General features: G+C 42.9%; 1 protein-coding gene across 2 annotated transcripts; it reads right to left on the bottom strand.

The window, feature by feature from the left end:
• Nucleotides 1-2,852: 2,852 nt before the first annotated feature.
• On the bottom strand, nt 2,853-11,946 carry LOC310703174 (uncharacterized protein C13orf42). 2 transcript variants are annotated; one of them, XM_083495324.1, is made up of 4 exons: nt 11,916-11,946; nt 9,231-9,936; nt 5,360-5,510; nt 2,853-3,621 (listed from the first exon to the last, which is right to left on the bottom strand). In XM_083495324.1, exons 2-4 carry the CDS (start codon nt 9,645-9,647, stop codon nt 3,377-3,379), a joined length of 813 nt encoding a protein of 270 aa, XP_083351450.1. In that variant the 5' UTR covers nt 9,648-9,936; nt 11,916-11,946; the 3' UTR covers nt 2,853-3,376. The 2 variants fall into 2 exon arrangements, with proteins under 2 accessions (XP_083351450.1, XP_083351451.1); XM_083495325.1 differs by lacking the exon at nt 11,916-11,946 and adding an exon at nt 10,953-11,086 and having other exon boundaries at nt 9,231-9,603.
• Between the last annotated feature and the right edge of the window lie 594 nt (nt 11,947-12,540).

The raw sequence follows: 12,540 nt of genomic DNA, 5'->3' as shown, positions 1-12,540 counted from the left end.
ACCACCATTCATCAAAAGATCTTGGGGTGATTCACAAGAGAAAAATACAAGATATTCCATGTATGACGTTGCTGGTCATGACTGCAAGATTGTGGGCTAGATCTTATTTTGGTGGTTTTCCTCTTTGGCCCACATTGCATTGAAGGGACCAAAAAGCAAGAGGGAGAACCTGTATCAAGATATTGTTGGGCTGCAACTTCCATCAGCCACAGCTGGTATTGCCAATAGGGATGATGGGCACTGTAGTCTTAACAACTTCTGGGGAGTCACAGGTCCCTTATCCCTGCCATAAAGGGAACACTGGGGAGTCAGGGTGGTATTTTGGTTAGAATGTTGGTCTAGGAATAGGGAGGTAAAGATAAAGGGACCCCTGACTGTTAGGTCCAGTGGACGACGGGTTGCGGCACTCAACTCGCTTTATTGGCTGAGGGAGCCAGCGTTCAGTTTCTGGGTCATGATTAAGCCGCTTCTGGTGAACCAGAGCAGCGCACGGAAACGCCGTTTACCTTCCCTCCGGAGCGGTACCTATTTATCTACTTGCACTTTGACATGCCGTTGAACTGCTAGGTTGGCAGGAGCAGGGACTAAGCAATGGGAGCAAGCCATGATGCTCACCGGGTTATGAGAATAAAATAAGGGCGGAGGGTTGAGAATCATGGGATTCTCCAGAGCGTCAGAAACAGGACTTCACTAAATGCTCATTTAGATTGCTTTCCAAGGAGCCCTGTCCCCACCCCCTCCAGGGCAGCATGTGGCAGAAGGGCAAAAGCAACAGTGTACAGTGGTACCTCAGTTTTTGAGCATCTCAAAAGCTGAACGTTTTGGTTTTCAAGTGCCGAAAACCCAGAAGTAATTGCTTCCGTTTCGAACGCGCCCTGGAAGTCAAAACAGCTTCTGGGGCGTGTTTCTCAATTTTCTCCATTGAAATTGCCAGCCGCCCATTGCACCTTGGTTGTTGAACGTTTCAGAAGTTGAACAGTCTTCCGGAACGGATTACGTTCAACAATCAAGGTTCCACTGTACATGCATAGATGCCTACAAAATAAAGAATAAGGATTTTTGGCTTTGGACTTTTGCCTTGTGGCCCCCAGAGGATTTGTGACCATTTGATTCTTTAAGATCCTTTAAAGGGGAATAACATTTGCCTTCATTAATAAATACTTTTCCCACTTATAAATATTAACTCCTCATCACTGCCGTAACCAGTGTTCTGAAGTCTGGCCCTTCAACTGATTAATCAGCAGGGTCTCTCCTTGAAATTGACTGAGATAAGCATACTCTGGTAAATTGATTGTTTCAAAGAAAAAGAGTGAAGAAGGGAATTGCTTATTACAGCTCCATTACACTGTTTAATTTTAGAAAATTTAAGAAACAGAGCAGTGGCTTTGATGGCTGTTCCCCTCAAAGGACCTTTAAATCTATTAATAGGATTTAGTTCATTCTTTCCCCTCCTAAATTGCAAGGCAGTACCATAACAACTGGAAGCAATAGAATAAGGCTGCTATTATTTGCCATTTGATGAAACTGCAAAAGCTACCACAGCTGGGGATGCTGATTCTCTGCACCATATGCTAGATGCTAATGCTGCTGGTGGAATTTGCTTCTCTACTGATTGGCCACTTCTGAAATCTTTATAAACCCATTCAGTGATTCCAAGTTGAAGGATGTGAGTTGGAAATTTGGTTAAGTCAGAGAGCCAGATGGGCAAAGCATTGGGAAGATCCAAAGGATCTCATCAGAGATGTGACCCATTTTGAATAGCATTGATTGTTCTGACTTTTGGAGATCATTTTCAACTTTTCTTTTAAATGTGCATATGATTAACAAGGGGATTAGGAAATTACTGCCTTTGTTATCTTATGAGAAACTTAAAACACCTGTATAATAAGACGAATGTGGAAAATTGATTTTGGGGATGTTTGACTACTCCATGTTAAATTCCATTGTATTTCAAGGTAGTAGAATATCCTGAAACAAATCTGTGTGTGTCATGATAGAAGAAGAGTGCTTAAGTCTGTTTCTCTGGACTGGTTTTTGCATGTTTGAAAAACCTTATTTTACACTTTTTTTTTACCTCAGTACATTGGTGGGGGGCGGGGAACGTCACGGAAGCATCTTGATGGCAGAACAATAGCTCTCAGAATATTTTATATTCCAGGTGGGAAATCTACAGATTCAGAGAAATCTCTAAATATGGATATGTATTTTGTTCCGTTACAATTCTACACTTGCTAAATCAAATAAAAAATATTTGGGGGAAAATAAATAAATGAATGAATGTAGGACTGTGTCCTAAAGCCCTTTTGGGTTCTTGGGACAAATTTAATGTTTCCTATTTGGATCCGGGCTCCTGTCCACACCTAGTGGATGGGTATCGCCAATAAAGCGAGATGAGCGCCGCAACCCCAGAGTCGGTCACGACTGGACCTAATGGTCAGGGGTCCTTTTACCTTTATGTACAGTGGTACCTCGGGTCACAGACGCTTCAGGTTACAGACTCCGCTAACCCATAAATAGTGCTTCAGGTTAAGAACTTTGCTTCAGGATGAGAACAGAAATTGTGCTCCAGCAGCGTGGCAGCAGCAGGAGGCCGCATTAGCTAAAGTGGTGCTTCAGGTTAAGAACAGTTTCAGGTTAAGTACAGACCTCCAGAATGAATTAAGTACTTAACCTGAGGCACCACTGTATAGGCATGCATTTGCTTCATGAATAGCTTCATTTGTGCTCCAGTAGAAGGAGAGCATACAACAAAAAAAGGCCAACAATCATCAGGAAAAGCAGGTTATAAATGTTAACATAAAAAAGTATTTATTTAAGAGGTTCACAACATTGTAAGAATACAGGTAGTCCGGCTGCTCTTTGCCACTTAAAAAAAACAAATCCTAGATGGGTATTCCAGTTTTAGGGTTGTTTAGCTGGGTATTGCATGGTTGGCCATCAAATACTTTTTTAAAAAAACACACACACACCACAATATAAACAAAGTTGACAAAATTGTATGACCACGAGGAAGAAGGTGTTGTCTTGCCCATATCTCACAACATAACTGGAAAGGTCCAATACGTCATCATGACGCCTGTACTATTGAATTCTACATGGTAAGGACAGTTAGAAACAGATGTGTGATTTGTGGGGTGGGGCCAGGGAATGTCACAGTTTCCAGCCTATAAAATACTTCATTTAGGAAGTTCAGTGCCCCTTCTGTTGAAGTGCAATTTCAAGGGAAGAACTGTGAGCCATATGCATCAAAAAGATAGCTATTACGTTACGTGTTTCATGCAAAAATAAACCCCAATTATTCATAAAGGCCCTTGATTGTTTAGTCTGCCCTCATATGTAAGGAACTCCACGTTCGGCATTTCATTTTACTTCCAGATCAGAGCAGCACTTTGGGGCACACTTTGGGTTTAAACTTCAAAGTATTGAATGCTCCCTCCACAGCCTTAGGTAGATATATTGGGTATCTTTCTAGTTTCTTTCTGGAGCAAATTGTTCTTCCATGGCTGTTTCTCTCCAATTGGCTTTTCATCTTTCCTCCTTGGACAGTGTCTTGGGAACATCTCCGAGGGGCACGTAGAATCCAGTTGGAATGCAAGCTGTGCTCCCGTGAGCTCGCAATGACTGAAAGAGGGAACCAAAGTTGGAATGAATAGACCTTCACAGCAGCATAAAGTTTTAACAAAGAAAAATACAGTGGTAATAATAATAATAATAATAATAATAATAATAATAATAATAATAAATTTATTTATATCCCGCCCTCCCCAGCCGAAGCCGGGCTCAGGGCGGCTAACAACAATAAAGCAGTACAAAAGTACAGCACAAACAACACTCTAAAATCATTCATTATAAAATTACCGTATTTTTCGCTCTATAACACGCACCCGACCATAACACGCACATAGTTTTTAGAGGAGGAAAATCCGTAGGCATGCCACCCGTAGGCATTCCCTCCATAACACACACAGACATTTCCCCTTACTTTCTAGGAGGAAAAAAGTGAGTGTTATGGTGCAAAAAATACGGTAATTAATTCAAGCCACTGGCAACCATTGGGCCAGAGCTCCGCGAAGACTGCCGAGGGAGGGAGTTCAGGCTGCGCCCTGGCCAAAGGCCTGGTGGAACAGCTCTGTCTTGCAGGCCCTGCGGAAAGATGTCAAGTCCCGCAGGGCCCTGGTCTCTTGTGACAGAGTGTTCCACCAGATCGGAGCCACAGCCGAAAAAGCCCTGGCTCTAGTTGAGGCCAGCCTAACTTCTCTGTGGCCTGGGACCTTCAAGATGTTTTTATTTGAGGACCGTAAGTTTCTCTGTGGGGCATACCAGGAGAGGCGGTCCCGTAGGTACGAGGGTCCTAGGCCGTATAGGGCTTTAAAGGTTAAAAGGTTAAAACCTTGGGTTAAGTACTTAATTCGTTCTGGAGGTCCGTTCTTAACCTGAAACTGTTCTTAACCTGAAGCACCACTTTAGCTAAAGGGTCCTCCTGCTGCCGCTGCGCAGCCGCTGCGCGATGTCTGTTCTCATCCTGAAGCAAAGTTCTTAACCCGAAGTACTATTTCTGGGTTAGCGGAGTCTGTAACCTGAAGCGAATGTAACATGAAGCGTATGTAACCCGAAGTACCAGTGTATTTCTGAAAGCATTTTAGAAGGGTTCTCACATCACCCAGTAACATTCACCAGCAAAATTAAGCCAAGATTTCTTTTAACAATAGTATGTTGAACAACCCTGGAAGTCTTGCTGACCAAAGAAAGAAGCACCTTGTTTTCCTCAGCCTGCTTCTGGCAGCACCAACCTGTTACTCTTGTAGTAACATGCTCTCACTGCCTTCTCAACTTGCTTACTTAATGGCCAGCTACATAATTTTTCAGCCGCTTCTGGCATACTCCAAGCCAAACAAGTATTCTTCCTTTTCCTCCAGCATAAAGGTAAAGGTAAAGGGACCTCTGACCGTTAGGTCCAGTCGTGACCGACTCTGGGGTTGCGGCGCTCATCTCGCTTTACTGGCCGAGGGAGCCGGCGTACAGCTTCCGGGTCATGTGGCCAGCATGACAAAGCCGCTTCTGGCGAACCAGAGCAGCGCATGGAAACACCGTTTACCTTCCCGCCGGAGCGGTTCCTATTTATCTACTTGCACTTTGATGTGCTTTCGATCTGCTAGCTTGGCAGGAGCTAGTTGCTTGTAAAACAGGACACCAGTTACATTTCTGCCAGTCAAGCAGCTTTTAAAGCTTTTATATTATGGGGTTTAACTTTAAATTTGTTCATGAACAGCATGGCTTTATTATGATAGATTTTATTTTATTTCCATGTGTCATTTGTCTATGGTCACTCAGCAGCTCCCTGCATTGTATGCCTACTTACCATCAAAATCAACATCTGCGTGTGGCGGATGATCCCTCACCACAATTTTCCGATGCCTTTCTGCATCTAGCTCGGCAATAATTGAGTCAAAATAAGCTATTGCCTCAGTTACGTCTGAATTGAGCTGCGAGGCTTTTCTCTCTGCTGAGATCTGTTGAACAGAATAATATGACAGGAGTTTGGTTTGAACAAATAGACTTTGCTGTCGCAAAGAACAACCCAATATCCAAGGATACAAAATGTGGGACCAAAATAGTGGAAGCGGACTTGCAAATGTTGTTCAACAAAACAATCTCTGATCACTGGCTAAATTGTTCTTTGAACCCATTGCTACTTATTTATCTTTGGCCTGCATTTTAAAGTTGTTTTTTATGCTTAATTCGGGGAGTTGGATTCCATCAAAATAATGTTGTGCTCTGGCTCAGAACGCCAATGTGATGGAAATTGTGAGTTCAGGGTTCACTTATATTCTCAAATGTTCTACCGCCATGTGGGTTTGTTTTAATGAACCATTTCTCAAGGCAACGATGCAACTTCATATCTACAGTTGCCACCTATTTTTCTGCCAAAGTCCTGGCACTCTTGACAACTGCATTACTGCAGGAAAAATTCATTAAGTGGTTTTCCACCGCCACTTTTCCGTTTTGGGAAGAGCATTTCCTGCTGAATCACAATCAACAGCTTTTAATTAAACCTTTTAAAAAAGCCAACAATTTTGGCCTTAAAAGCTCAACACAGCATTTTGTAACTTAACTTCAAAATTTAAAGTAAGTCCTTATTGTGACATATCATATTAAAGCCCATGAAGTAGTGAAGAGATTGGTGTTTTTAGTTTTGACATGTCTCAATGCTGGGCTGAGCTTTTAAGCTTTTTGTGTAGTGTGACAAGGCCAAAATTGTCATTTATTTATTTTTTTGACATTTCTAACCCTCATAATTCAAAAACGGGATGAGATAAAAAGCTAAAATTTTAAATTTAAACTTAGTTTTGATCATTCAACAAATAAACAAAATATTAAGAAAATTGGATGACATGAAGTAAGAAAGTTGGATCACTTGATACTGAATGACCCTCTAGAGTGGTTCTGCTTGATTGTGTAGATCAGTTTGAAGGGGGATTAGATGAAGAAATGAATATAGGAGCACAGCTGCAGAAATAATTACCGTATTTTTTGCTCTATAAGACTCACTTTTTCTCTCCTGAAAAGTAAGGGGAAATGTGTGTGCGTCTTATGGAGCGAATGCAGGCTGCGCAGCTATCCCAGAAGCCAGAACAGCAAGAGGGATTGCTGCTTTCACTGCGCAGCGATCCCTCTTGCTGTTCTGGTTTCTGAGATTCAGAATATTTTTTTTCTTGTTTTCCTCCTCCAAAAACTAGGTGCGTCTTATAGTCTGGTGCGTCTTATAGAGCGAAAAATACGGTACTTAAAACAGGAATCCTGGAGCTACTCTCATCCTTCTGTACATACAGTACCTATGTGAGCTTGGAGAACCACTCAGTTTTCTGTGAAGTGAAAATAATTATTCTGCTGAGGAGAGGAACATTATCCCAGCCTCGCCATGAACTCAGTGAAGGACCATAATGAGGCCACTGCGGCCCAACCTCACTTTGTTTTCTGTAAACTGTGAATAATAATAATTACCTAATAGGCTGTTTCAAGGATAGCTAATCATGCACAGTTTACAATGCAATCCTATACCTGTTTTGTCAAAGTAAGACCCATTCAGTTCTATGGGTCTTACTCCCACATATGTTCGGATTAGATTACAGCTGCGAATGCAGATTTGAGACACACACACACACACACACACACACACACACACACACACACAAAATGTTTCCTAACTATTACTGCTAAAGTTTACCAGATTTATGCATGCTACCCACTGGGAGCACAGTATAAATTACCACATTTTTTGCCCCATAGGGCGCACTGGCCCATAGGGCGCACCTAGTTTTTTTTTGGGGGGGGGAATAAAGAAAAAAAATTATCCCCCCCCCCAGGCGTGGGGCTGGGGCGGGGGAAGCTCCAGCCCCCAGAACAGGCAAGCCTTGGGAGCTTCCTGAAGCCTGCATATAAGACATGGCAACCTCTGTTACATAGTAAGGTACTTGTATGCACGGTTGCCAGCAGGGTCCCAATATTTCTGGGAAAGCACAATTTCCCCTTTCCTGCTGGCTCCAGGCTGCAGCATTCATGTTGAACATCCATCTCTCTGGCTGCATTTCCCTTTCCCTTTTCCTATCAGGCTGCGACATGCAAAGCATTACTGACAGTGACAAGTAAGTGTAAGTTACAGATAGGTAGCCGTGTTGGTCTGCCATAGTCAAAATAAAAAAATTCCTTCCAGTAGCACCTTAAAGACCAACTAAGTTAGTTCTTGGTATGAGCTTTCGTGTGCATTCGTGTGTGTATCTGAAGAAGTGTGCATGCACACGAAAGCTCATACCAAGAACTAACTTAGTTGGTCTTTAAGGTGCTACTGGAAGGAATTTTTTTATTTTAAGTAAGTGTAAGCAAGTGTGTGAGATGTATATATTAGTGAGAGCCTCTTGGATAGGCTCAGGCACCTGGAAATAGTGGTTCTGTACTGTATTGTCCTTTTTAAATAGTGCAAGAGCACACTTTAAGGGTTTCAGTGGTTACATCATGTTTTTTCCACATGTAGGCAGCAACCCTATAAACACTTATCAGTGAGTTCCATTGGCCATAGTGGGACTTACTTCTGAGTAAACAAATATAGTAATCACCCTGTTAGGATGCTGTTTAGTGTGCCTATAGCACTTTAAATCACTATTGGCACTGCTGCAAAGGAGTAATCTACTCAATACCGCACCTAATAACATATCTGCTTGTGAAATGAAAGCCTTTTTTTAAAACAATCTGAGAGCAGCTGCCATGCTAATAAAGAAATGAAAGCACGGAACACATTGATTTGCATAAAACTAATGGTGTGTTTTTTTCAAAAGAAGAACAGCAAGAGAAAAATACAATCTACAGTTGTTGATGCCTCCTTAGCTACTGGCTGTAAAAAAAGCATGGCTTCACTTTCTTGAAATTAGACTCCCTGCAGTCATGGCCTCACCTGCTGAGGAAGTTTCTCATTTCGGCTGCTGAGAATTTTGCTTTTGTTTGTTTTTTTAAACCAAGCAGTCGCCATCTCTCTAGATTGATGGAAAGGGTTAGGGTTAGGTGAATGAAGTGTAAGTTGGATTTGATACTTCTGTGTAATGGATGCGTGTGAAAAACTGAACGGGGGATGGACTCAATGAAGGTATTACAGAGAGAAACGCATCACATTTGTGGGTCTCGCTTCTCTTGTGCACATTATTATTAAACTTCCACAACCTTTCCTAATCTCCCACCATTATATTGTGACCAAAATCTCTTACCCAATCTATCATCACAGATTTCACTTGTTCATCTTTTGTATACCATTCCAACAGTAAATTATACATCTTAGACAAATTTTTAACATTGGTATCTAACAACTCCGTTTCCAATTTGGTTTTTTCCGTTGCAAAACCATTTTTCTTGTCAAGCTTAAATAATTCATTGATCTGATAATCTTGAAGCCAATCCACTTTGTCTTTGATTTGATCAAATGGTCTTAATTTAAATCCTTTATTATCCTCAAGCAAAAGGTCAGAGTATCTCAACCATTTATTCTCCATATTTAACTATTTTGGGGCCTTAGCTTCCATTGGTGAAAGCTGTCTGGGTGTTTTCCTTCCCAGGAGATCTTTATATCTTATCCAAATGTTATATAGTGATTTTCTAATTACATGATTTTTGAAACCTTTATGGGCCTTTATCTTATCATACATATAAGCAATGTTTCCTTAACCTTGTGATGCAAGAGCTCCTACCTTGGAAGACTGTATTGGTGGAGGCGTGGCTGGTGACTTTTGCCTCGTCTTGGAAGATTTTGTAGACACTGAGGAAATATCAGATGCCCTGTCACTGGACTTCAGATCTTTGATGCTCTCAATGTATTTTTTCCTCAAAGCTAGCAAATCTTGCAAGTACTGCAAACAGTCTTGAGTCTTTGAGTACATCCATGCCCGTTCTTCTTCCTTCAGATGGAGGCAAGCAACTGAATCCAGGCTGGTGGTACTTTTGCTTTTTTTCAAAGGCTCACTGAATTTGTTCTCCTCCTCTCCAAGCACATACATAGAGGTGCTACGGATCAACCGGACTGCAGAGCCATCACAAGTAGGGATTCCATCGGACAGGCTTCTCCTACGGGAGTTGGGGTGAAATATTGCATGAATCTTCCTGAGCATCGTGCAGGTAGGTCCTTCTTCACCTCATCCATCGATCATAAAGAGGCTCAATTCAATACATGGTTCTTGCCTACAGTAGAAACTAACACTTTGCCATGTGCCCTTTTGTAGTTAAGAATCCAGTTTCTTGCAGATACAGCTGCCGACTTACATCTATCTATCTGTTTATACCAGACAATTGCAGATTATGAAATCATTCCAATTTCTTCAGTCACATCTTTCCTTAACATGTTTTAGTTCTCCTTAAGGGTCGCACAGTTCACTGTGCTGACCAGGGTACTGAACTACCCTTAGAAATGAAGAATAAAGGAAAACACATTTTGTTAAGAGGTAATGAGAGACAGATGAGGATTTCATAAGGCTAAACTAAAAGATGCCAGGAAACCAGGGTCCCCCTGCATTTCCACCGCTGAGCTCTATACTGGATAAGCACATTGCAAAACCAGCCAGCAGTTCAACTGAACTGAAGGGGTTTTGTTTTCTGTGCTATGGCAACGGAGAGATGCTTGCAGCTATCTGATAACACTATTGTTGAGAATAAAGTGGACTAGGATATCCAGATCCATTACACCGCCTACAGCAGCCTGAGCATGGGAGGCTGGCCATCAAATAAAACTGTGTTCCAAAACACACCTGCCTAATAAACAAAGCTGGCTGAAGATGTTTACTTATTAGCAAAGCCAGCTTAACAGATTGTCTCTGTTAGTTGGGCTCAGTGCTTTGTATATTACAGACAACCTCGGTGCGCATTTTGCTCTCATCTTGTGAAAGGAGACTCCTCACTGTCATTTTGCACTGACTCCTGCTGCGGCCCAGGCCCCGGACAGACAGAGAGTTGGGCTGCACATGGATTTAGGATGCTGGTGAGGAGCATGCGGGGTTTTAATGGCCCGAGACCCTACCCAAATGTGGAACAAGGCTGTCTGAGAGTTGGGAGTCTACATGGCCATAGGATGCTACTGAGGAACATGCATTTCATGGTCTGAATGATTTAAAATGTTATCTAAATGTGGTTGGGAAAGACCATATGTGTAATAAGGATCAAAAGTTGATCAACCAACCCAAAGTGAATGACTGTTTACACTTTAAATTTCTTCCAAAGATTTCTTCCCTCTTATCTTATTCTCTCTCTCTCTCTCTCTCTCTCTCTCTCTCTCTCTCTCTCTCTCTCTCACACACACACACACACACACACACACAGAGCTTGCCAGATACTACATTTCCCCCCACTTGGTTAAAGAAACATGATCCCCAAACTTTCTCTCTCTCATCTGAGAAAGCTAGTATGCAAAGAACAATTCATACCGATTGACGATGCTATGATATAGCTACAAAGCAACGGACAGTTCTTGGAAAGCACAAGCCTTCTGGGATCTCCTCTTCTGGAATCATAGACATTTTTATTCTGATGTCACCCAGACTTCACAGCAACATCTATCAAAACCTTGTGTGCCAGAATGTAAAGTGCTTCAGTCCCAAACCACCGGGTCAAGGAAACAAAACCATTATTAATCCTCCCCGTGAAGAAGAAACCACACTGGACTCTTATTACTTTCAGTGGCCCATTCCAGTCCTGACTGGTTTGGTCCATTTCAGCATGAGGTATGCAGTGGGAGAAACTGGAAGTTAGAATGAAATTCAGAATGCACCGGGGATGGGATTAGAGACTATCAATGAATAACCACTAGTGTGATGGCCTGGGACTCGGGCTCGGACTCGGAGCCAGAGGACTCTCAGTCCACACCGGATCCTTTGCCTCAGGCGGCGTCTGAACCAAGCCTGAGGCCTGATCCTGAAGAGCCCCAGTCTGCACAGGTTCCCCTGCAACAAGCACCAGCTGGGCCGAGTCAGGGACCTGATCCTGCCCTGGCTCCAGATGCAGGGGTTACCTCGTTGCCTCCAGCTGGGTGTTATGGAAATTACGGGGGGGGGGCACATCTTTAAAGTACATAATACATAATACATACATAATACATAATATTATGCCTGAATGTATCCTTTCAACTTGACAGCTCAGGGAAGTTACCTAGCTTTAAAAATAATATAAAATCAACTCCTTTGCCAGTTTCCTCCATTCCAAAGCTATTTTCCCTTTGAAAAAGGACTCCAGGAAGTTCCCAGAGGTGACAATTGCTGGGCTCATTGTTAGCCAAGGGAAGCCAAATCTCATCACCTGACTTGCCTCAGGCTCCAGACATGCAAAGGAAGTTCTATTGTACTTTTGGGTGGTGGGTACTTCAGGCATATTTGTCTATGCTAATCTTATACCTGAGTCTTGCCCTGCCATGTCTGTTTCTGCTAATCTTGTACCAAGGACTTGTCTGGACATGTTTGCCAAAGTTAACCCCTCCCCTTTTGTGACATGTCAGTGATGTAGCAATGATGCTGTATGAACTGTATTCTGGGATATGGTGGGAAAGTTTTAAAAGTCTTTGTCACCCCATCCTCGGGGTTCAAATTTCCTCTTTGAACCTATTGCGCAATAAACTTTGGTCTACAGCTATTTGCTCCAGTTGGCTGGAATCCTTCCTTTATTCCGCAGGGACCTGTGGACTCTGCCCGACGAGCTGGGTGACTGAGCAGCCTCATACCTAGATTTATCTGTAACATGGACAATCACTTACAGCTGCTTCCACTGCCTGTTGGGTCAGGAGAGGCTGAGGTGGCCCCTGGGTCTACCGACATATCCCGAGCTGCAGAGACTGAGGTCTGAGAGAAGGAGAGACCTGAGTACTCGCAGGAGGAGTGCTCGCCTTCGGGCGAGACAGGGAGGTGAGTCACCGGGGGATCAGGACCGGCCGTTACCCCGACAGATATAAAAGGCTGCTGGACCCCGCCCCAGGTTGTGGGAGCAACGTTGCTGTTTGCCAGAACCTGCCTGTGATCCTGTGCC

Source organism: Podarcis liolepis, assembly GCF_965112155.1.
Source record: "Podarcis liolepis genome assembly, chromosome: 3".
In the NCBI taxonomy this organism is placed as follows: Eukaryota; Metazoa; Chordata; class Lepidosauria; order Squamata; family Lacertidae; genus Podarcis; species Podarcis liolepis.
Note: the sequence above shows the minus strand (reverse complement) of the source record. Positions and strands in the feature narration are given on the sequence as shown.